The sequence below is a fragment of the Cibotium barometz genome, chromosome 35, assembly GCF_041138505.1.
Source record: "Cibotium barometz isolate CiBa-2024 chromosome 35, ASM4113850v1, whole genome shotgun sequence".
Classification (NCBI taxonomy): Eukaryota; Viridiplantae; Streptophyta; class Polypodiopsida; order Cyatheales; family Cibotiaceae; genus Cibotium; species Cibotium barometz.
Genome location: NC_141080.1, coordinates 41,871,912 through 41,897,698, shown reverse-complemented (window position 1 = coordinate 41,897,698; position 25,787 = coordinate 41,871,912). Strand labels below are relative to the sequence as shown.

General features: G+C 40.6%; 1 protein-coding gene across 1 annotated transcript in view; it reads left to right on the top strand.

Moving 5' to 3' along the window:
* The first annotated feature begins 14,873 nt into the window (after positions 1–14,873).
* The window catches only part of LOC147618459 (uncharacterized), a 47,754-nt gene continuing 36,840 nt past the window's right edge, over positions 14,874–25,787 (top strand). Inside the window, exons 1-2 of the mRNA XM_086775253.1 lie at positions 14,874–15,124; positions 15,209–15,426. Coding sequence (XP_086631379.1) covers positions 14,874–15,124; positions 15,209–15,426 — 469 coding nt within the window. The remainder of the gene's footprint in view (positions 15,125–15,208; positions 15,427–25,787) is intronic.

Genomic DNA, 25,787 nt, shown 5'->3' with positions numbered 1-25,787 from the left:
AGTTTTTGACCATTCCCTCTTCAAAAGAATTGGTGGGTACTCTTGTTGCAAACAAGAGTAGATCCCTCAAACCATCAAGCCAAAGGAAAGCTCACAGAAATTTAAGTAAGCTAGACTTCTCTAATGAATAGATCAACGACTGTGCCTTATTCAATTAGGAAAAAAGCGTTGATCCCTTCTAGTTAAGTCTATAATAGTTTCCCTTCTATCTGGTCTATTCAGATGAAGGTTAGTTCAGTATCTTGACCTCGTAAGAAAATAAATGGTGAAATCATCCCCATTTTTCGAGCATGGAAATTTTTCCCGGTTTCGATTTTTGAAATGACCACCAGCTTAGTCTCGTGCCCGGACATTCGAGGGGGCGAGGCCCCGAGTGAGAAACCCTGCCTCGCGCAAGAGGAAGCTACTTCCGCTGCTACCATTTGCGAATTGGGTGCGCAAAGGTGGCAGTTGGGATCTCACATTATGCATAAGCCTCTTAGGCTTATGCATAAGAAAGCGAGAGAGAGAGAGAGAGAGAGAGAGAGAAGAGAATACCATTCAAAAATTTTAAACATAAGAAGCTTATGCATGAGAGAGAGAGAAAGAGACAGTGAAGAGAATACCAATCAAAAACCCTAATTCTAAACATACCATTCAAAAATCATGAATATATGAAGAGGTGGGAGAGACAAGTGGGATAGATATTACCTTGTGATGAGGAATCGTCCTTGGGAGGAGACTTGAGAGGAGACTTTGTGAGGAGAGGACAAAGGGTGAGGTGCAGCCATCATGAGGAAGAGGTACAACATAGGGAGCAGAGGGCAGGGAAGCGAAAATAGTTGCAGCGTCGACGCCGACCAGATAATTTGAATTTTTTTTTAATAGAACGTCTATAGGTGCGTCTATACACTACAAGGGATCGGGCTCATACCCACGCTCCTAGCCACCGCAGAAAATGACTTGTGGAAAAAAAGTAGCGGGCCCGTATATCAATGCGTGTATCGCGACCAGAGACATGCGTGTAAAAGCGCGTATATAGACGTAGTCAGCCACGCTGATACAAGGGCTTATACATGCGTTTTGTAAGTTTAGCTGCACTTATACATGCGCATTTCACAGAGTATCCACGTATATACACGCGACTTTTACAGAGTTGACGCGAGAGCCAAAAAAAAAATCCAGAGAGTGCTATTTGGTACTTGAATGCTGTTCTAGCATTCCAGCACCCAATAGCACTCTCTCGATTTTTTTGGGGTGCATTGCACCATCCATGAGGAAGATTTAGTGCATTGTCATTACACGATTCAAGAACGACATGAATGCATACATTGTCAATACACGATTTAAGATAGACATGAATGCAATACTATCAATTCACGATTCAATATTACTATCAATATTCTATGTGTACACATATACAAGCCTTATTATACCTGGTAAATAAGCCTTGCACCATGGGGAGAGTCACACGATGGTTACTATTATTGTTGGAATTTGACTTTACATTCACGGTAAGAAAAGGAACACAACATTTGTTAGCCGATCATATGTCAAGAATTCCAAATGGGGAACCAGCAACTCGTGTTGAAGATGATCTCCCTGATGCTTGTTTATTGAAATTAGACATGGTACCCGAATGGAGCAAGGAAATATCAGATTATCTAGCTCATGGTTTCGCGCAGGAAATACCTTTGAACAAAGATAAAATGTGATGGCTTATGAAGCTCACTTCACCTTATCAACTAATTGTGGGAGAACTATAAAATCTAGGAAAAGATAATGTGCTAAGAAGATGCATTAGAGAAGATGCGTTCTGTCTCATAATATTGGATGAAGCTCATTCAGGGATAGCAGGTGGGGATTTTGCTAGAGAGATCATAGCTCAAAACATGCTTCAAGCAGGACTATGGTGGCCTATATTATTTAGAGATGCCATAGAATTTGTCAGAAAGTGCAAAGAATGTCAACATTTCTCTATCCCACAACAAAAGGACAAGATGCTGCTCACCACTATTATTGTGAGATAACCATTCAAGAAATGGGGAGTTGATTTTGTTGAACCTATTAGTGTAGCGGCACATTCATTCTAAGCTCGATACGTGATCATGGACAAAACCACGAGCTATTTCACAAAATGGGTAGAAGCCAGAGCCTCAAAGAAAGCTGATGTACGAACAACAGTAAAATTTTTATACGAGCAAATTATCTCAAGGTCTAGCTGCCTAGTAGAATTAGTTAGTGATTGCGGCTCACATTTTATTAATCAAGTGATTGATTATTTACTTGTTGTAGGATTCTTAGTGGTCCACCATCAAAAATCATCACCTTATTATCCACATGCCAATGGTCAAGGAAAGAGTACAAACGAAATTTTGTGTACTATCTTGACAAAAACCTTGGAAGCAAGTCAAACAGACTGGGAACATAAACTCACAGCCCTATGGGCATATCAAACATCATATAAGGTAGTGATGGGGTACACTCCTTTCCGTCTAGCTTATGGTGTTGAAGTAGTTATGCCTATGGAATACCTTGTCCCAAGCTTAACGATTGCAGCACAAGAACTTCTGATAGAGAATGCATTAGCTAAAAGGCTAATTGACTTAGATAAGCTTGATGAGACTAGGCTAATAGCATCACATGGACTTATGGTTGAAAAACTACGTAGGAAACATTGGCTTGACAAAAATATAAAAAAAAAAGAATAGACCTTGTCCTCATGTATGGTGTAGGAAGCACTAGGAAAAAGAAACTTAAATACTGAGGCCTAGGACCATTTCGAGTATCTGAGATCATGCCTCAAGGGTTAGTTCGAATTGAGACAATTGACGGCATACAGATGGAGGGTTACGTCAATGGAAGTAAATTAAAAAAATATTTTGGACCACTGACCCAAGGGATGCTCTTGCAAGAACATCTCTTAAAATAATAGAAACAGCTCACAAAGGAAAAAACCCAGCAAGCTCAAGAGGAAGGTAAGGCCAAGGAGGCCAAAGCTAAACAATTACTTCAAAAGAGACTGATACATGTCAACATGGCTTCTAGGACTCTCTCGGTGGACGAACGAGAACTAAACATTGAGCTAGCATGACTCAAGGTGGGACTTACTACAGCTAAAGGCCATGTAACAAGCATTCCATTAATAGATACGGGGTCAAGTCATAACTTGATCTCGTATGAGACCTGGGTAGCATTAGATAGACCATGCCCAGAGCCCACTGACGCATAAGTATATAGTGTTCACTTAATAACTACACGAGGAAAGGGATTTTTAAATGTTAACATTTCCATCAAAAATAATTCCTGGGAAGGTGTTTGTCATGCATGTAGGTTCCATGGAAGAGAAAATGATTCTATGACGATCCTGGATCTGTGCCAGTAAATGCAATATCCAATGGGAAGAGAGGACAATGTTGTTGAGCGCGGGTTGAAAAGATGCAGGGGGGAAGAGAGCTTGAGCTCTTGCAAGCACACACACACACTCACAAAACCCTAATAGAGAACACACAAGGTGAGAGGCTGAAAATCTTCTTCTCTACTCAACACTCAACACACCATATACAAGATAAGAGTACACACAATATGAAAGGTACTCAACCAATACATACACGGGTTCTCTATAGTGTGAACCCGACTAAATGAGCTAGCGCTATAACTATGCTAGTCTCTAGAATGATTGTCACACAGCCTGTCATCCCACTGGCCGCATATCTCCCAAGATCTCACCATGCCAGTGGTGTAAGTGTGGGGCCTATCCCCCAGGCGGGTCATCAGTGGCCACCGCCTCACTAGACGAGCTCGATATCTCAACACTCCCCCTCGAGCTCAACTCCATCTCATGTACACCAAGCGAAGCCCTGAATCTGCGGAGCTTCTCTGTACCCAATGCTTTGGTGAAGATGTCAGCTACCTGATCCTCTGTGCTGACATAAACAAGGTCAAGGTCTCCTGCCAAGACCTTCTCTCCGACGAAATGGTAGTGAACCTCTATGTGCTTCGTACGAGCATGAAAGACTAGGTTCCTGGCCAACTGTATACTGCTAATGTTGTCACAAAAAATGACAACTTGTCTATCCACTGATAGACCCAAATCTGCAAGTAGCTTTCTCAACCAAGCTACCTCACATGCTGCCATAGAAGCATCTCCTCTGTACTCAGCCTCTGTACTCGATAGAGCAACCGTAGGCTGCTTCTTGCTGCTCCAAGTCACAGCAGCACTCCCCAAAGAAAACATGAATCCACTGGTAGATCTTCTATCTGAGGTACTACCAGCCCAATCAGCATCTGTGTACCCATGTACACATATCTCTGTCCCAGTCTCATAGAATAGTCCACAATACAAAGTAGACTTCACATACCTCAGTATGCGTCTCACTGCATCCAAATGCGGTTTCCGTGGAACCTGCATAAACTGACTCACCAACCCAACAGCATAGCTCAAATCTGGTCTGGTGATCGTCATGTAGATCAAACTTCCTACTATGCTCCTGTACATAGTAGGATCCTCCAAGATCTCTTCTGAATCTGCACTCAACTTGCCATTCTGATCCAATGGCACAGAAATAGGCTTACAGCCTGTCATACCATACTTGGACATGTCCAAGCCATACTGTCTCTGCAGTAATCCAATACCATGTGGTGACCTAATCATCTCAATGCCCAAGAAATATCTGAGCTCCCCCAGATCCTTCATCTCAAACTTTTGTCTTAGCAAGATCTTTACATCAAGGATCTCTGCATCATGGTCCCCCGTAAAATGATCAAGTCATCTACATAGATGACAACAAGCACAACTCCTCTATCACCATGTCTCACATACAATGAGAAATCTGCATTGGCTACATGAAAGCCAATAGTGACAAGATATTCAGAAATCTTGTCAGACCATGCTCTTGGTGCTTGTTTTAAGCCATACAAGGCTTTCTTTAACCTCTGCAAACATGCTCGGGGTGTCCCACATCCTCATATCCAGGTGGCTGCAACATATACACCTCTTCTTGCAAATCCCCATGCAAGAATGCATTCTTTACATCCATCTGATGTAAAGACCATTGTTTTGACGTAGCCACTGCTATCACAACTCTCACCGTTGCCATCTTGGCAACTGGGCTGAAAGTTTCCTCATAATCAATCCCATATGTCTGCGCATATCCTTTGGCTACCAATCTAGCCTTGTACCTGTTTATGCTTCCATCACTGTTATGTTTAACTTTGTACACCCACTTGCATCCAATGGCTTTCTTGCCTTCAGGCAATTGCACTAAATCCCAAGTCTCATTTCCATATAGTGCATCCATCTCCTCATCCATAGCTTTCTCCCAACACACATTTCCAACAGCCTCATCAATGCATGTGGGCTCAACAACCTGCACAACCTTTGCCATATACGCATAGTGATGTGCCACATAACCATCATATGTAAATCTCTGCACAGGGTTCTTCACTCTCCCTGATCTTCACAGATTTTCATTCATGGCTTCCATAGCCTTCTTTACACCAGGTGTTCTCATAGCTGGGATCCCAAGCTCCTCATCAAGACTCATATCTGAGCCACTAGACTCTCCATCAACATGAGAATGCCCTGCAGAAATGTCAAGCATACCAAGGGGCTCAACCACTTTCTCTTTTCCTTTACGTGATGTACTAATCACATTTGCAGGGCTGGTATTATGACGCAGCCTGCCACTCCATGGTCTATCAACAGACTCACTAGATGAGGACTCTCCTGGTCCACTCAAAGACTGTGATTGCTGACCTGCATTCTGTGCAACCACACTTCCACTCACATCAGCCCCAACAGCTTCTTTTTCAGCAGCATACCAGCTGCTCATCTCATCAAAAACAACGTCCCTGCTTACCCTCAACTCACGTGTAGCAGGGTTATAACACCTGTATCCCTTTTTCTCAAGGGAATATCCAATAAACACACATTTTTCAGCTTTCGGATCCAGCTTAGTTCTCAGCTCATCTGGCACATGCACATATGCAATGCATCCAAAAACTTTCAGATGAGACAAATCTGGTTTTCTGTCAGTAAACCTCTCCTCTGGAGTCACATCATGTATGGTTGCAGTTGGAGTCCTGTTCATGGTGTATACTGCTGTAGAAACAGCCTTTGCCCAATAGCAATGCGGCATATTCTTCTCTTCCATCAATGCTCGCGCAATCTCAGCAATGTGCCTGTTTTTCCGCTCAGCAACTCCATTTTGCTGCGGAGTGTATCTGCATCCGAATACCATTCTTCTTCAAAAATTCAGAGAACTCATTGGAGAAGTACTCTCCCCCTCCATCTGACCTTAGGCACTTTACATATTTTCCTGTTTGCTTTTCAACCAAAACTCTGAAATTCTAAAAGTCAGTGAATACCTCACTCTTCTCCTTCATGAAATATACCCACACTTTCCTCGTGTGGTCATCAATGAAAGTCACATAATACCTGTAGCCTCCCATAGATATAGTCTTCGTAGGACCCCATACATCTGAATGCACAATATCTAGTGCATTTCTGCTCACATATCTGTTACGTGGAAACACATGCTTTGTTTGCTTCCCAAATTGGCATGCTTCACATATTTTCTGCATACCTTCCACTTTAAATTTTGGCAGCCCTGTCACAATTCCTTTTGTCTGCATAGACTTCAATCTCTGCACATTTACATGTCCAATTCTTTTATGCCATATGTCTGTGTCTGCAACAACTCCTGAACCATTTGCAAACATCGCAGCACTCATTTCAGGCATGTCTACATTCAATGTAAACATTCTGCCCACTCTGTTGCCTTTTGCAACCAACCTGCACTTGTCTTTAAAATCTTCAACATAACACCCATCAGGGTTAAACCGAACCTGCAAACCCTGCTCAATCATCTGGCCAACTGAAACCAGATTCTTTGTTATGTTCGGTACATGAAGTACATCTGCAAGGTACTTCACTTTGCCATCCTGCATAGACAATGGTACATCTCCAACATGGGCAATTGGATGAGCCGTGTCATCCCCTGTTTCCACAAAACCTGGTCTTTCCGGGTTTTTCATCTCCTTGAACCACTCCCCATGACTCGTCATGTGGTTCGAAGCGCCTGAATCCACATACCATACATTATCTTTTTGTGCTGCATCAACATTTTCAGACATGGCATTCACAACATGCTGCATAACAAACAACCTTTCATTATCCTCATTATTTCTACTTGAGGATGCATAGTTGTTTTGCTGCACTTTCCCATTTTGCATGTCAGCCTGCTTCTTATAACATTCTGCCTGCACATGTCCAGGCTTACCATAGTAATAGCATTCACGTGCATCATTATATTGCCTTTGCCAATTTCCACAGCCTCTTTGACTCCCCCTGCCTCTGAATTTGCCTCTTCCACCTGCGTGTTGTTGTTGTTGTTGATTCTGGGACTGTTGTTGTTGTTGCTGCTGCTGACCATAATTCTGATTACCTGTTCGGCCACCTCCTTGACCACGTCCACGGCCTCCTCTACCTCGTCCCCTTCCTGAACTCGTGTAGAAGGCCTATTGCTCTGAACTGTTTTTGCTTTGTGAAGACTGTTGGTCTTCACCCAAGTTCTTCTCTTCGATAATCAGCATAGACACCAAATCTGTAAAGTTGGGAATGTTTTCCCGAGTCTGAATAGACGTCTTGAACGCCTTGTATTGTGGCCCGAGACCATGTAGACAGACTTCCACCTTGTCATCATCATCTACTAACACACCAATAGATGCAAGGGATTCCACAATACCCTTTATCTTCAATGCATAGTCATTCACAGACATGCTCTTTTTCTCCACAGTATGAAGCTCATTCTTCAACTATATCTTGCATGCCTTGGTATTTGTTTCATAGAGCTTTACCAAGGTGTCCCACGCGCCTCCTTGGGGGACTTGGCATCCTGAATGTGCCCAATCATGGTGTCCTGTATACTAATGGAGAGCCAATACATGACTTTCCTCGCTCCTTCGTTCCAGTCTTTAAACTCTTTCACATCTGCAGCAGTCGGATTTATATCCGGTATCTCCGGTGCCTCTTCATGCTCACCTTCTATGTAGTCCCAATAGCCTTTTCCCATCAGGAAATTCGTCAACCTGAACCTCCAAGCATGGAAGTTATTCTTATCCAGCTTCTCAGCCACAATCTGTGTTATGCCATCATTAGACATCTTGCCAGACACACAATTTCACCAGAAACTGCACTCTGGTTTTTCCTGCACAAATGCTGTATTTTCTGCAGCGGTACTGTAGTACTCTCAAATGTCACAACCAGTGACTTCAATGCACATACATACACCCAATGGCAACTGTAGACCTCTTTGCAGCACCCACAGTGTCTGCACAATCAATCTGTCTTCCTGCAGTTCTTAAAACAGAGTTCTGCAGAGAATCGATGACTTACCCGCAATGCTCGAAATCGCCTGCTTTTTGAAAAACGGAGGTCCAGACGCGCCCGAAACGCGTTTTCGGCCCGAAAATTGTAGTCCGAAGGACTGTATAGTTGCCCTATAGCTTTAATCCCGCGAAGAAAGCTCCTCAATCAGAGACCGTTTGTCGGTGCCTCCCGTAGAGCTCCCGACAACAAGGGTGTAGTCACCAACACAATAGGGAAGAGTAGTTGAAGCTCTTACCCTCGTACCGCTTCCTGTGGTTCTCTTGCTTGCAGCTCAGCCCTTAACACGAACCAGGCTCTGATACCATGAAAAGATGCAGGGGGGAAGAGAGCTTGAGCTCTTGCAAGCACACACACACACTCACAAAACCCTAATAGAGAACACACAAGGTGAGAGGCTGAAAATCTTCTTCTCTACTCAACACTCAACACACCATATACAAGATAAGAGTACACACAATATGAAAGGTACTCAACCAATACATACACGGGTTCTCTATAGTGTGAACCCGACTAAATGAGCTGGCGCTATAACTATGCCAGTCTCTAGAATGGCTGTCACACAGCCTGTCATCCCACTGGCCGCATATCCCCCAAGATCTCACCAACCATGCCAGTGGTGTAAGTGTGGGGCCTATCCCCCAGGCGGGTCATCAGTGGCCACCGCCTCACTAGACGAGCTCGATATCTCAACACGGGTGACAAGGTCATGTCCATACCCTTATGGAGCTTGACAAACAGAGGGAAACAGATCATAAATGATGAACAAACAACATCGAATACAGTGGCAACACCTCTTAAAACAAAACAAGCATCAGTCCCACGAAGCTCACACACACAATACCCAAAATCTAAGGGTACACAAAAGTGGGTACCGAAGATTCAACTTAAAATCAACCTTAAAAAAAGTACACCATGAATTATGTGGGACCACAAGAAGAATCTACAAAAAAATAAAAAATCTGACCTTGCTGACATAGACAAATGGGCAGGACTCCAAGCATCCCAAGATACCTCAAGGGTTCCATAAGGAATAGGTCCGAAAAGACTTACTGCGAGCACAAGGATACTACCAAGGCAATATGGCATTATGGGTACCCAAACCCCACTCAGTGGTGGCCAACACCACAAGCAGTTCAAGTCATAAAAAAGAGAGTAGTAAAAGCATACAATATCAACTCCCACCTCAAGCAGGAACCTCACCAACCTTTGTGTGGAGGAAAAAGACAACTCAGCAAAATGGGTTGGGAATTGCCAAAGCAATGATAGTAGCCACTCCAATTACAGAATTGAACAGAAAGCCTAAAGGTAGAAACAAAGAAGTTCAGCAAAGGAACACAGATAGAAGCCCTCGACCACAAGGCAAATTAATAACATTGTTTAGCTGGGTGGAAGGAACAATTAAAAACTCCCACGTAAAGCTGAAATGACTGCATAAACAAATGCCCAAAAGTGTTCAGGTGACCCCTTGGTTCTCATGGTAGTAACACAGAAGGGTATCCAATGGTTGCACAATGGGTACAAGGTAAGCATGGTATCATTCACTCATTTTGTGCATGTTTGACTACTTGAGGATGAAGAAAAAAGAGAAGGTATCAATCTTATGCATTCATGATTCAAAAAGGTTCATGCCATGGACCAATTCAGAAAGGTTCACACCGTGAACTGATTCACAAAGGTTCACGCCGTGAACCAATTCAAAAAGTTTCACGTCATGAATTGATTCACAAAGGTTCACACTGTGAACCGATTCACAAAGGTTCATGCCATGAACCAATTCAAAAAGGGTTATGCTGTGAACTGATTCACAAAGTTTCACGCTGTGAACCAATTCAAAAACCTTCACACTATGAAACGGTCATTTCTCACGGGCCAATCTAGCAACGCCACCATGTGGTTTTCTTCATTAAGGCATATGCCCTGTCTGACGACTGCGTTATAAAATCAAATTTCTTTCCTCTTCTATCATTTTGCATTGTGTAACCTGTACTTTCAATTGCACGTCGCTTTCGCTCCTGATGAATGTGCATCTTCCATCTTGGATTTTGGGCTTAATCGATTGTCTCCTTTCAATGTGGGAGCTTGATCCTTTTTCTTTTCATTTCCTTTTTCTTCTTGTATTTTTTGATCTTCACGATTGATCGAAATCTTGTCGGCAATGCTTATTGTACATACATCATAATTATTCCAAAAAATAAAATCATGGTATCCTCACATGCATCTTAACAACAAAAGCAAAAATGAAAACCCTCATACTAAACGGCATCGTCACTAAAGATTCACGATATTTTCACCTTGTGGTTTAACGAAATCTCAGGTTCATGAACCTGCAGTTTCATAGAACCTAAACGGTTCATGGAACCTCAATGGTTCATAGAACCTGTAGTTTCATGAAACCTCAATGGTTAATGGAACTTGCAGTTTCACGAAACCTAACCAGTTCACTGAACCTCCCTATTTCACGGAACTTAACTTCACGGCCCATAGTTTCACGAAACCTAACTGATTCACGGCCCGTAGTTTCACGAAACCTAACCGGTTCATGGAACCTCAATGTTTCACGGAACCTCACAGTTTCAAACATACCAAAAGGCATTGCAAGAGACCACTATTATCCAAACAACAGAGGAGCTCCTGCAACAAGTTACTCCCAAATCTTCATGCCAGCAACATCTGCAAACATATAGGAGCAAAGAAAGAAAATTCTTACATGGATACGGGCACGGCACAGAATTTCACATCGAGCAATTGTGGGGCTAGTGTCAGATTTTTAAAATTGCTAGTGGTGTTGATTGATCAACCAAAGGAGCCCTACAATGGCTATGAATCTGAACAATTAAAGTTTGACATGAACCAAGGGCTATCTGACAGGGGCATGATGATCTACTACCACCGTCCGAGATGTCTTTTGAGCTACACGTATGTAACATTTGAAGACATGGAGGATGCAAGATTTTGGCGATCCCACTCAACAGTCTAACACTACAAGGGATCGGGCTCATACCCGCGCTCCTAGCCGCTAAAAATGACTTGCAAAAAAAAGTAGCGGGCCCGTGTATCAGCGCGTGTATCATCGCGGCCAGAGACATGCGTGTAAAAGCGCGTGTGTAGGACAGCTCCGACGCGCTTATACACGGGTGTATACACGCGTTCTGTTCATTTCAGATGTAGTCAGACGCGTTAATACATGCGTCTATACACGCATTTTTTTATTTAGATGCGCTTGTACACGCGTTTATACACGCATATATTCAGAGTATCCGCGTATATACACGCGATATTTAGCAGTTTTAACGCGTTCATACACGCGAACAGAGAACAAAAAAAAAAATCCAGAGAGTGCTATTTGGTGCCTGAATACTGTTCCAGCATTCCAACACCCAATAACACTCTCTTCTGGATTTTTTTTTTTGTGCATTAGACCATCCACGAAGAACATATGCACGAGGAAAATTAAGACAAGAACGACATGCATGCATACATTGTCAATACACGATTCAAGACAGACATGAATGTAATACTATCGATTTACGATTCAATATTACTATCAAAATTTCACACATATATACAAGGGAGTTCATATCTCGAAGTAGCCCATGGCTTCAGTTTACAAAAAAATATATACAACCACATCCTCAATATGGAATGTGATACTATAAGTCTGAGTACTACTCAGACCCAGATGATGACTCGGTGCTCCCTCCAAAATATATACAAGGGAGTTCATATCTCGAAGTAGCCCATGGCTTCAGTTTACAAAAAAATATATATAACCACATCCTCAATATGGAATGTGATACTATAAGTCTGAGTACTACTCAGACCCAGATGATGACTCGGTGCTCCCTCCATGCTCAGATGAGCTCACATCGGTCGGAATGTCCGATGAGTAGTACTCACGTCCACCCTCTGCAGTGGCGGCGGGTGGATCATCAGCAGCTTGTGCCTGTTCAAGTAATATATAGTATATAAGTGTATATATATGTAATTTAATAAACCAAAATCATTCGTTTAGAATTTTCAAGTACCTGTCGATCGTATGGTCTCATGGCTATCTCAAACTGCGCGTCCGTAATACATCCCTCGGCTCTGAAGATGGCCCACGTGTCACGTCTGCTATGCCGGCGAGCATACGCAGTATCGTGGGTTGTGGGCTTCCTCCCCGTAACCCGTCGCTGTATCATAATCAACACAATTTGTAAGATTAAAACAATCATAGAATCAATGAATTAAGTAAACAATCAAATAAAGTGGCAAGATACTTACGAACTCTGCCTCCCATGACTCGACGCCCCCAGATCCGAAATGCGAAGATCCAATGGTCTCCATCTGGATCCGTCGTGCCTCCACATGCTGCCTGCTCTTCACGCCACCCTCTACTCGTTTCTTTGCCTCCTTCCACTCGCGTTTGTGCGCAGTGGCAGGTTTCTCGGCAGGATAGCCACCCGCAGCTACATTTAGCCGGTCATCGTACGCGAGTTTTTTAAGGTGAGATCTTTTATTACTTAAGATCTCCCTTATTCGCGTCCTTCCCCATACATCCGAGAATGTAGCATGTGGGGGATTGGGGTACCGACTATGTACAGCCTCTATCACCTCCCCAACTAATCGGCTATTTTGATCTTTAAATTTAATAAAATAATTTCTATATGAGTTTGATACTACCCCACGCATGTACTCCATTACCTCCCTCCCCCCTGCATCCATCACTATCCCGCCCCTATCCGTCACATCATAGCAGACCACTCTCTCCATCTCTCTCATCTCCTCCTCTTCCGAACTGTCTCCTCTAACTCTTCTCCCTCTATCTCCTCTCTCACCGCGTGCCCTACTACCTCCCCCACCTCCCCCACCAAAGCACCCGCCGCATCCTCCACTCCCACTCTTCCTACTGCTGCGGTGGAGTCACGACTGGGGGATTGTCTACGTGACGGTGGCTGTGAGCCCTGACGTGACGGTGGCTCTGAGGGAGCACGTGATGGTGGCTGTGAGGGTGTACGTGAGTGTGTCTGGGACGAGGTATGTCTCCTCGGTGGACGTGGAAGAGGAGAAGCTGCATGCCGTCTCGTCGGACTCGGTGGGATAGACGGCACTGGAGTGCCCTGGATACTCGCGAGACAGGGGTATAGACACCAGGCATGGAAGGAGGGGGATGGGCATACATATACTCTGTAAGCTCAACCGGACCAGGATGGCGCCCAAAATGATTCAGCATCTCCATCAGCCAATTGCTGTACGCAAATGGATCGGATGAAGAACCTGGAATATCCATAAAGAACCTGCAACAAACATCTTCATGTATATCATGGGCTGTCTCTTGACTCACACAAATATCATCATTCAAGTCAGTTGCCTGCAAATCATGAAATCTGAAACGCTTCAGTCTCCTGCAGAAACGCGTGTATACACTCGTCAAAAAACGCATGTATACACCCGTCCAGAAACGCGTGTATATGTGCGTGAACAGACTCTGCAGACAGGTTACACGCGCTTTTACACGCGTTTCTACACGCGACCTGCGAAATTTTTTTTTCGAAAAGACCGACCCCCCGACAAAGATAGAGTGTCCTTATAAAAGGACCAACCATTGTCGCCCCTGTCAGGATGCAGTAACCCAATCGTGTGCAAAAGGACAAAACCAAAGAGCAAAGAGCAAAATAAACAAATCTGACAAAAGAGACAAGGCACAGGACAAAGTGACTCACCTCTGAAAAAGTGAGTCTTCTCTGCTCCTTCTCTGCTCCCTCCTTCTCCCGTGTGTGTGCTCCTTTCTCTGCTCCCTCCTTGTTGTTGGAAGAGGCGAAAACAGGCGAAAACGCATACAGAGTCAATTTCTTAGTTCAAAATCTATATTTGGGGAAGGCGGGCTATTTTTAGTTTAAACATACCGTCCCGTTTATATTCGCGTTTATAAATGCGTGTATATTCTTGTGTATGATATTTTAGCTGCGTTTATACACGCGTTTTGTAGAGATTACCCGCGTTAATACACGCGATTTCTAGGAACTAGCCGCGTTAATACACGCAATTTTTAGGAAATAGCTGCGTCAATACACGCGATTTTTGTGCTTTCATTAAAAACATATAATGATATTGTGTTTTCTGATTTGTACACAGGATGTCATCAACCTCTTCAAGCAGTTCTGGGGAAGATGAGACAATGGGTCATCGTAATCGCGATGTGTGGTTGGGACAACGGATCAAATGTATGTGTAATCGATGTCAAGGATGCATTGTACGAGCACGTCGAATTACCTTGAATCACATCTCCATGTATGGAGAATGGAATCAAACAGGTTTAGAGGTGAGTAGATGTAAATTGATGGTATTCAAATGACTCATGGTATCCAAATTAAATTAATAGAGTTGTAACATATAATTTGATAAATTGAAGCAGGATGCAGTACCACACCCTAACATGGTACCCTACGCGCGACGAGAGCACGTAAAGCGTCGACGAGATGATGCTGGAGCTTCGGGATCTATTGTCAGAGATGAGTGGGAAATGGATGACAATAGCCCTGCACCCCACGAAGTTGTGGAAGAGGAGGTGCTTGATGATATGGTGCGGAATCTTTTTAAGGATGATCCCAAAGGCATGGACGACGATGATATGGAACAAGAGCATCTTTATAAGGCTTCATCGACACCGGTGTTTGAAGGGTGCACATTCTCAGTTTTACGTGCTTCACTTGAACTACTTAATATACAAACAGTTTATGGATGGAGCAATGCAAGTCTTGACGCATTGTTGAAGTAAGCATTCTAACTTACAAATTTGAATTAGTGGTTTAAGGTTTAGGATTTAAGACTAATTATAATTGATGATATTGGATGCAGGCTATTATCAAACATGCTTCCAAAGGAAAATAGACTACCCACCTCAAGAGACATAGCGAGGCGCTATGTGACATCTCTTGGAGGACTGGATTATGATAAAATACATGCATGCGTCAATGATTGCATTCTCTTTCGTGGGACGCATAAGGAGGCTCTACATTGTCCCACTTGCGGTGAAGCAAGGTACAGAACAGATATGAAGAGTTTTGATATACCTCGTAAAGTTTTGCGACACTTTCCTATATATCCTCGCATCAAACACATGTTCAAGTGCAAATCCATAGCAGAGCTCATGTCATGGCATTCCTCACATCGATCGGATGATGGCATGTGGAGAATTCCCGTAGACACTCCTGCTTGGAAGCATATTGAAGATGAGTGGCCCAGCTTTAAAACAGAGCCCAGAAACTTGAGACTTGGCCTCGGTATGGATGGAGTGAATCCATTTGGTTTCAAAAGCACCACATACAGTGTGTGGCCAGTTGTGTTGGTGAATAACAACCTTCCACCATCAACGGCGATCAAGAAGGGACATCTTATGTTATCCCTTCTAATTCCAGGGAAACATAAAGTCAAGCATATGGATGTTTATCTTGAACCACTGATTGATGAGTTGGAGGAACTATGGAGAGGTGTTGCGGTGGTGGACATTAGTAGGCCTCCCTCCTCTCGACACTTTGACTTAAAAGCAGTGTTGATGTGGACAATGCATGACTTTCCAGGATACAGCGATTGTTCTGGTAAGAATTCTAATTACCTCCCTACTCTATTACTATTGGCTATATATATTAATTAGACGGTTTGACTTTATTATTCTAACTTTTATTTATATTTTAACAGGTTTGAAAACATCGGGTAAACATGCATGTCCTGTTTGTGGCCCTTCGTTAGTACATGAGTATGCTGATGGTTTGTGTAAGACTATATTCGATAATCATCATCGATTTCTCCCCTCAGATCATCCTAAATATGTTGCTAGTAAGAGTAACATTCCTCTACAAACACTTCGTGCAAAAGATTGGAAGCGTATTTGGGAGTCTACAACTATTTATCCTCCAGATGGCATGAACAGGTATAGTGATGTTTTTTCAATCTTGTTTTGTGTAGTCTCTAATTGGATTAAAGGTCACATAGAGCAATCCCTTGTGCAGGTACTCTATTTTTTTCCGGCTGCCATATTGGACCCATCTTAAGATCAACCATCTTCTTGATCCCATGCACATCTTCAAGAATGTGGGATCTGGTATTTGGGAACATATTACTGGTAAACGAGACAATGTTAGTGTACGTGAGGACTTGCGGGTCGCAGGACGTATGCGTCAAGTTTGGCCACGAGAGGTGGGTGGGCACGTTCGTCTTCCGCCTGCACCATGGATTATATCAAAGAAAGAGGAGAAGCAGGTAAAGCAGGCCATCACCACTTTGCGTACTCCCACTGGATGCATGAGATCATTGAAGGGAGCCTTTACAACCACTAAGAAAAGAGGCGTTGAGCAACTATATGGGTTGAAGTCCCACGATTGGCACAAGATGCTTCAAGTAAGTGTTTTCCAAGTCTTGTACGTACGTTGAAATTAAATTTTGTAATGCCATAAACCATAAATGTGCTCTTATGTGCGCAGTTCATACTACCTACTAGCATTGATCATTGTGCAAATAAGAGTTTGAAAAAATGTATTTATAAGATGGGCGAGCTTGTGAGGTATGTAAAACCCATGCTCAGATCACCCTTCATTATACCTTGCAAAATGAACGTGCATGAGGTATAACGTACTATTTATTTATTTTTTAGATATGTTAGTTCCAAAGCAATTGATCCAGCCATGTTGGATGATGCGCGTGTTATGGCAGTGGAGGTGGTTTGTTTGGTAGAGGAGACTTTTCCGCGAACCATTCTCACAAGTCAACTACATCTCATTGTGCATTTAGTGGACGAAATTGCTTTATGTGGTACTGTGCATGCACGCTGGATGTTCTTCCTAGAGCGCTTCATGAAGACCTTAAAAGACTTTGTGAGGCAAAGTGCAAGGCCTGAAGGAAGCATGGCCGAGGGTTGGTTGATACAAGAGTCTCTTGTATATATTTCAGAATTTCTTGGTCAGGTGGACAGCTCTTTGCCACGACTATGGAGCAATGAAGAGGACTTGAGGATGACCTCTATTGTGCCTCAAGGAAAAGGACAGAGTAAAGTAATTGACAGAACATTGATTGATGATCTCAATTTCACTTGTATCCTTAATAGTGATGTGATGAGCAGATGGGTTACAAGATATGAGGATGCAAAGACAAAAAGGCAAGCAGAAAGAGCTCTCTTTCGGAGGCAACATGGCTCTCGAAAGACGTACCCTAAGCATCTAGCAACACTTCCGAATGATATCCATGTTGATTGGTTGCATGAGGAAATGGAGAGAGCAGAGAGCGACGAGGGGCTGCATATCACGGCGGAAGAATGGGAGTATGCACGAGGATGCATGTCAAAGGTACATAGAACTAATGTTTTGCATTAGTTGTAAGTGATTTGCTTTTAATATTTATTCACATTGCTTACACAAATATTGCTTCTATTTTGGTCCAGTGCACTATGTTCAATGCTATATGGTGTGAAGGAAAGCATTTTCGAACACAAAGAATTGATGAAAAGAGAAATACACAAGATTGCTGTGTCATTAGTAGCTTTGAGGGAGCTAATGGAAAAATGGATGATTATTGTGGCATAATCCAAGACATATTTAGGCTTGACTTTCGTCGCTTCTTTGTGTATGTTTTGGATGTCAAATGGCAAATGAACGTGGTGGAAAAAGGGCCTGATGCAACGATAAAACGCCATGCAAGTGGATATGTAACTATTGACTCTACAAAGTTCTGGCAAACAAAGAAAGATAGGCTCGTATTGCCACAACAATGTGAGCAGGTATGCATTTTTTTACTAATGTGTTTCATGTACATATATATCTAAGCTCGCGTACCCCTTGACTTTTGATATGCTAATTAATTACTGTACTGTGTGTATTTGAGTAGGTTATCTATCTACCAATGGTGCATGACATCAAATGGTGGTACGTCATCCCTATTGCACCACGTTCCAAAGTGATGTATAATACATTCACTGATATGGAGCATATGGAGGATGTAACAAGCCGCAATGAAGATGATGTTGAACATGCCATTGAAGATGTTGTGATCGATGATCAAGAAATAAGAGATGATCATGATAATGAGGATGAGCATGCCATTTCTCATGATCATGAGAATGACCCTACCATTGAGGATGATGGTGATGTTGATGAGGATGATCAGGACGTCGATACCATTATCAATGGAGTACCCCTTGATGATAGTGGAATAAATTTAATCGTAGCCTTACCAATTGATCAAATGGATATTGATGTTGATCGTTTGGCAAGGATGGATCTTATTGAAGATGAGATCGAACCCTAACCAATCCGTCACTGTATGTTCTAAATTGATGACATTTCTATCATCTCATATGCATGATTTATTTTTGAATATATTTCATTGTTGTAAATGCATGTAGTGGGATTGTGTAATGATGTATACTGTAATCTACTATGAGATGGTTTAAGGAAAATAGTTTTTAATTTTGTAAAGGAATTCAGTTTTTTTTCAGTTTTTCTCTGCCATGCGTGTATTAATCCGTGTATAGTAGCGTGTATTTATCCGTGTATAATAGCGAGTATTACCCCGTGAATATTATCGTGTATAGATATGCGTGTATTACTGTGTAAATGCATGTAGTGGGATTGTGTAATGATGTATACTGTAATGTACTATGAGATGGTTTAAGGAAAATAGTTTTTAATTTTGTAAAGGAATTCAGTTTTTTTTCAGTTTTTCTCTGCCATGCGTGTATTAATCCGTGTATAGTAGCGTGTATTTATCCGTGTATAATAGCGAGTATTACCCCGTGAATATTATCGTGTATAGATGCGTGTATTAGTGCGTGTATATAAACGCGTTTATACACGCGTTGATAAATGCAAACATACACGCGAACTTAAATGCTAAAATACACGCGCCCGATTCTATTCAAATACAAGCGCGACCATACACGCGTTCGTAATTTATCGCGTGTACAAAATGCGTGTATGGCAGCATTGTCTTGTAGTGTAACGCACACTTAGAAATCTCCACTCCAGAAGAAATTTCTACCGACATGAGTTCGAGTCTTTAGACCTCGGTAATATGTTATGTGGACATACCCTACATTAGGAAGCGGGGGATGTTAGTTCCATTTTGGATTAAAAAACATGATCCTCCAATTGAGGACATTAATAAGTGTCATGAAACGGCACTATTAAAGTTTTACATTATGAGAAATTGGCCACCCAAGGCCAAGCTCAATAACTTTTGGGCAGCAAAGTGTGAATAAGGGCCAAATGTATATAAGGCATTTTCTCATAATGAAAAGACACAATCCCCTTTGTGCTATAGAGAGATCTTCCTTATGTCTTGAGAGAGTGATAGCATTATGGCATTGTTCCTCTTCTATGTTTGTATGCTTCATGCTTGTGTGGGAGATTGCCTTAGGTGATGGTGTGAGGGACTCTACGGTGACAGGATGGAGGTGGAGCTTGGAAGTTGGAGCTTAGCAAGTGAGCTTGGAGGCCTCAAGGGACTCAAGTTTGATCGGTAAGTTCCCTATGACAATTGTGATCTATTGCTCATCCTTTAGGTGAATGCATTGAGTTCCCTCTTTGGAGGTGTGGTAGCCCATAACAGGGGCCATCAGCTAATGTCTGATTCGAGAGATAGTCAATATCTGATCTGTGTACATCAATTGGGAGAGATTCAAGTCAACGTACTGGTCAGGTGCGGTCATCCAAGGCATATAGGTTAAAGTTCAAAAGTCTTGGTGGTTTGATCTGACCGAGAACGGCAATTAGAGGTAACAGCCAAGAGGTCAGAAGCTAGAGTCTAAGCTGATTGGTATCTTTTGAGTTGGGATACTAGCATCCCCAAGTTCTAATCCTTATACATTTTCTTCTTATGTTTCTATTGGTGGTGTTATAAAGGCCATCACCCAAACACCACACATACTTTGCTTCCCCCACTGAGGACCAAAAAGCTCTTGCTTAAGGCTTAGATTTGCAGGCTAGAAACCGCTAGTAGACCAACTCTAGACTTCTGGCTAATTGTGCACATTATGTCTTTAGAGGTTGAGGGGAGAAGATGTCTCCCAATTCTTAAGGAGGGTTGAGTTGATAGAATTGAAAAATAATAGGGATGATGATGTGTATAAAGCTTGGATGATAGGACTTCTTCTAGAGGGAGTAGCTTGGGAGTGGTATGAAGATGTGCTGACAGAGGAACAGAGGGGTAATTGGGATTATTTGAGAAATGCATTAAGGAGGAAGTATGGGAGGACAAAAAGTCCAAGGGAGCTTTGGAAGGAGCTCAATAGGTTGTATCAATGAAAGGACGAGGAAATTTGTACTTTTGTAAACAAATTTGAAGACGTTTGGAGGAAAATTGTGAGGGTATTAGGGGAGAATTAGATATCTCCTGATTTCTTGAAGAAAGATAGATTCATAGGAGTGCTGCACGGGGTTATTAAGGATAAAGTTGAATTGAAAGACCCTGATACCTATGCTGAGGTAGTCATGCTTACATTAGAACAATGGAAAAAGAGGTTACGGAGGCAGGAGATGGCTCGTAAATTAAAGAAAGGGAGGTAGGTTTGTCAGCCAAATGAGTGGGATACTTGTGGACATGTTGTTGAAGTTCATTGCCAGTTGAAATTCACCTACGGTGTTGGTGGAGCCCAGAATGTTGTCTAAGAATAAAAATAGGGTTTGCATGCTCTAGGATACTAGGAAGCCTCGACCTCGACAATTGAGGTTGTGTGGTTGGATTTGTCCCTTTATATTTTTAACTAAAGTGAAGATCATTTGTAGGGCATTGATTCCTTGTTCTCTTGTTAGCTAACATGTCAGACTTATCTTCCTCTAGTTCTTCCTCAATAGTCTCAATCATATGTACATTTCCCAAAGGGCATTGAGGTGATACCTACCCTTGTATTGTCCCGTGTTCCCATTATTCATCTCCCTATTTCCCACTCCTTTGTTTCCTTATTCCTTTCATTGTAGTGCACTCGTGTCTGATAAAGACAGTGTCTAGAGAGTAGCTTAGATAGTGTAATGCTCGTTCTCTTCTTTTTGTGGACTTCCATTACCTTTTTGTAATGTCTCTTTGTAAGTTCACCTTTTCAAATCTATGTATCTTTTTGTAATCATTGGTAAATGGTGAAAGTGAAATCTCTTGCCATGTCTCTTGGGTGTGTGTCCAATTGGGATGTGTGTATCTCGAATTGTTGTATCTGTAGCAATGGCCTTTATGAGCGTGAAAAAACAAGGGCAACTCAAAATTTTTGGATTCACGCTAAAATTTTTAAGAATGATGCAACAAACCTCAACTTAGAAGAAAACTTTAGATTGTGTCAAAATAAAAACTTCATTAAAATAGAGCAATTACAATAGATTGCAAAAAATAACAACTTCGTTTAAAAGAGCACTATTTGTTGAACTGTGATATGACTCAAAATAGGAGTTATGTCTAGTATTTCTTTTATAACCATGAAACTTTTCTTGAGATGTTAGAAATATTTTGTGTTGATTATCTCGTGTATAGGTGAATATTCTCACTATGCATGATTTACATATTAGTAAATTAGAGTATGTGAGGTGTTATGTCTAGTACTTGTTATAACCATGAACCTTTTATTGAGATGTTAGAAATATTTTTTGTTGATAATCATAGTGTATAGGTGTATTCTAACTATGCATGATTTTCATATTAGTAAATTAGAGTATGTGAGGTGGTTTATATATATGTAGCAATCAGATTGCAAGAGATAGCTCAAAGAATCACTTTTGGTGGGCCATTCAGCTCGGTAATATTTGAATAAAAATACATCTCGCTCTCTCTCTCTCTCTCTCTCTCTCTCTCTCTCTCTCTCTATATATATATATATATATATATATATATATATATATTATCAAAGGGAGGAAGAATTGAGTGAGTACATTACTCTCCTAAGTTGAAAGAGATTTATTTTTTTGTATGTTTGTGGAAAAATCTCTAAATGAGAAGCTCCCTAAATTATAATTCTCTAGAAACTATTACCCAACAGGTCATCAATCTCCACAGCATTAGTTGAGCTGAATATCTCAAGAGTCATTTCACATAATCTTTATAAATTTTATAGTGAATTTTTATGACACTTATTGCTACTCTGGTGTGTAGTAGAGAGTGTTTTTGTTAATCCCAAAATGGGGTTAACATCTCCCTTTACCTGATAGAAGTTTCGTCTGGAACTTTTATCAAGTAGTTTTCTCTTCTTTTGGGCCCCTATTCAGGTCAAAGCATAGTGAGTTTCATGAATCATATGATGCTATGATAGGCTTGATCGGGTATTCTTTGGTAGTATCATATCCGTAGGAGAAGACTTTGTCTTTGGCTCTCTATGTTGTCGAAGAGTGGTAGATCAAACAATCAAGCATGATAACAAACATGAGAGTCCTTCTTTTTCTTCGTAAATACAATGAACTCCACTAGTGTGAACCTCCTTTTGATTGTGGCATGTATTTAGGATTTAAGTTAATTTTTTCCAGTGCATTCTACCCACCACAGATGGATGATTAGATGAAGATTTATAATCAATTGGTAATCGATGTGCTGAAGTGGAGATGCCCATATATATATATATATATCTAGCGATATTCATAAATGGTTAAAAAACATTGCATCCCCTTTGGTTGGATACAAAAATCTTCAGTCTTTGGGTTTTCATCATTTGTCTCTAACTTTGAGGTGTGTACCAGATGTTTTAACCTTCTATAGCTATAAGAAATCATATATGTACTCTCGAGTAGATCCTTGAGCTATGCATTTTCGAGCTTAGTGTCACTGCAACATTCTCCCTCAATGCATCTTTCCCTTCAATGGGCATAAGATCCTCCTACTTTGGCATGGGGGCCCTTCTTGGATATTGCATACATGTACATGAAATTTTTTTGAGGCTTGTATTGTATGCTTCTTAACAAAAACCCTACTTCAGGGGTTGAAGGGTGTTATCTATGCCAATAGAACTTTGAAAAATATTCTCAAGGGTAGCATTGAATTTCCAAATCTTATCATATCTTCACATTCTACAACATGCAGCTCCTTGAAAATATCTTTGTCATCATAATCTGTTGGTAGAGAAATAGGAGGTAGTGGTGTTACCTTTGCAAAAACGTTCACTTAGCCTTGCTATCGGGGGTGACTCCTTCTCCATAGGAAAGTCAATGAAGATTCTACATTAGTAGGTTGGTCAAGAGTATTGCTAGTGCAAGGTTTATGTGAAGAAATGATTTTATATAGAAGAGGGAGATTGAGAGGGTAAGTATAATGATAAATAGTACCTCCTTCTCTATCTTCTTTACGTGTGGGTGGTGGTGGGGTCTTGGTGCTACTAATGAACATATCTATACATGTTTTATCCTTTGAGGTTATTAGTATAGGATGTTTGATATGATCAATAGTAAAATTAAACACTATGGATAGTATTTACTCAATATGTTTATATTTTTAACACGTTTGCAAGTAAAATAGGTGACCTAGATTACTTGGAAAGATTCCCTTCCAAATATTGAAATAATATATATATTTTTGAGTATTAGACATAAATCTACAATTAAATTCTCACAAAAGACTAAAATTTGCTTAATTTTTAAATAACTAAAAGTAAATCAAAGAACTACCTTCAAAATATATCTAATTTTTTGTACTTGAATCATCTATAAAATAGCTATGTTTATACAATGCTTAATTTTTTAATTATTACACAAATAGCATCTTCTAAAGAAACAAAAGTTTGCGTGATGATGTGGCATGTTTAATGTTTAAATACTTAAACATACAAGGCAAGCTAGAAAAATAATTTATTAGTTTCTTTGAAAAAAATTCAAGCGATTTAGTTAGCAAATTTTAAGTTAATTAAATTGTAGAGCTTGTGTAATGTTACATTGTTTTATATAGTAAAGCTTAATATTTTGATAATTAATATTGCAATCATTAATGATATATCAAAATCTATAATTGAATAAACCAATTACAATGCATCATCATTTGAAGATAATAAATAGTGCTCTAACATTTTTCAACAACAACAATTTCAAATTACAAGTAAACTAGAATCAATTAAATTCAAAGAAAAAAAAGTAATGCTAAAAAGATTATTAAAAAACATATTGAGTAAAGTCTAATTGACATACAAAGTTTCTACTTTGCTAAGGAGAAACCTAGCATGACTAAAAGCTATTAAAATCATATGATTACATCCTATTATTGGTGTATATGCACCTTGTTCAATTACAAAGTATCAATTCTCGAATATAAAGTCCTATCAATCCTACTTTTACTCTGTAGTACCAAAAACTTAACTAGGGATCAAGTATTTGATCTGGGGTTGGTGATATTTTTTGCCTATCATTCTTATTTTCATCTCCCTCCATTATATATTCTTCTATGTTTGAAATCATTAAAACATTACCTTCGCCTTCCACCTCAACTTACTAATTCCGTTAACTCATCAGATAGAGGATATAATGGTTCTTTAAAAGCAAACTGAAACTTTTCATTGTTCTCAATAGAGGTTCCAACGACATCTTCGTCTTGATCAGGTAGCTCTGCCCTTGATTTGCATGGGTATAAAGCATGCTTGAACCTCATCAAGCATCACAGCCACACAATTCCATCTGCATTATAATGCACAAGTTATAATCATCCCTACAATAAAGTTTAAATCTTTTAAATGAAAATACATACTTTGAGATCTCAAAACAAAAAAGGTTAGAAATCCAATATATACCTATCCCAAAGAAGAGATCCAAAACCGAATCATCTTGAAGTGAGAAAAGATCAATCAAACGATTTTTTAATCATTGAGGCTTCTAATACAAATTTATGAATGATTTGGACTCTGATACATGACAAAGCTTGAGAGTGACAGTAGGAAAAACTAAAAGATTAGAGACATTTTTTTCTGAAACATGAGCCTTAGTACGTTTTTTCTCTATCTCGTCGTAATATCCAACTGTCATCACCTTAAAGTAGCTCTTAAAATGAAACCCAAGAATGTGATCAATATTGGATTTGACCCTATAAAAGGTAGTAAAGTACTTAAGATGTAAAGCTTTTCATATTGAAATACAAAATAATTTTGAAGAAAAAAATAAATTAAACAAAAAACAATGAGACATACCACACTAAAGACTCATGAGCATGAGTCTCTCTCTCCAAATCAGCATTGCTTGCATAGTACTATGAAAAATAACCACTCGCCAAAGATAAGCTATTGTAATAAGTTGGAAATCCTTCAACATCTTTAAGACTTGCTTATATGTAAAGTATTTCTCATCATTAGTAGATAAAGTCATATTGAATCCATAAGGAATATCGGCCACACAATGAAGGTGTATTCTTTTCTAGACACAATATCAGCAACATTTGAGACAACACAAGTAACAACCTTGTAAAAATAAACATTTGAAGACTCTGTAGGATGAAATAACTCTTG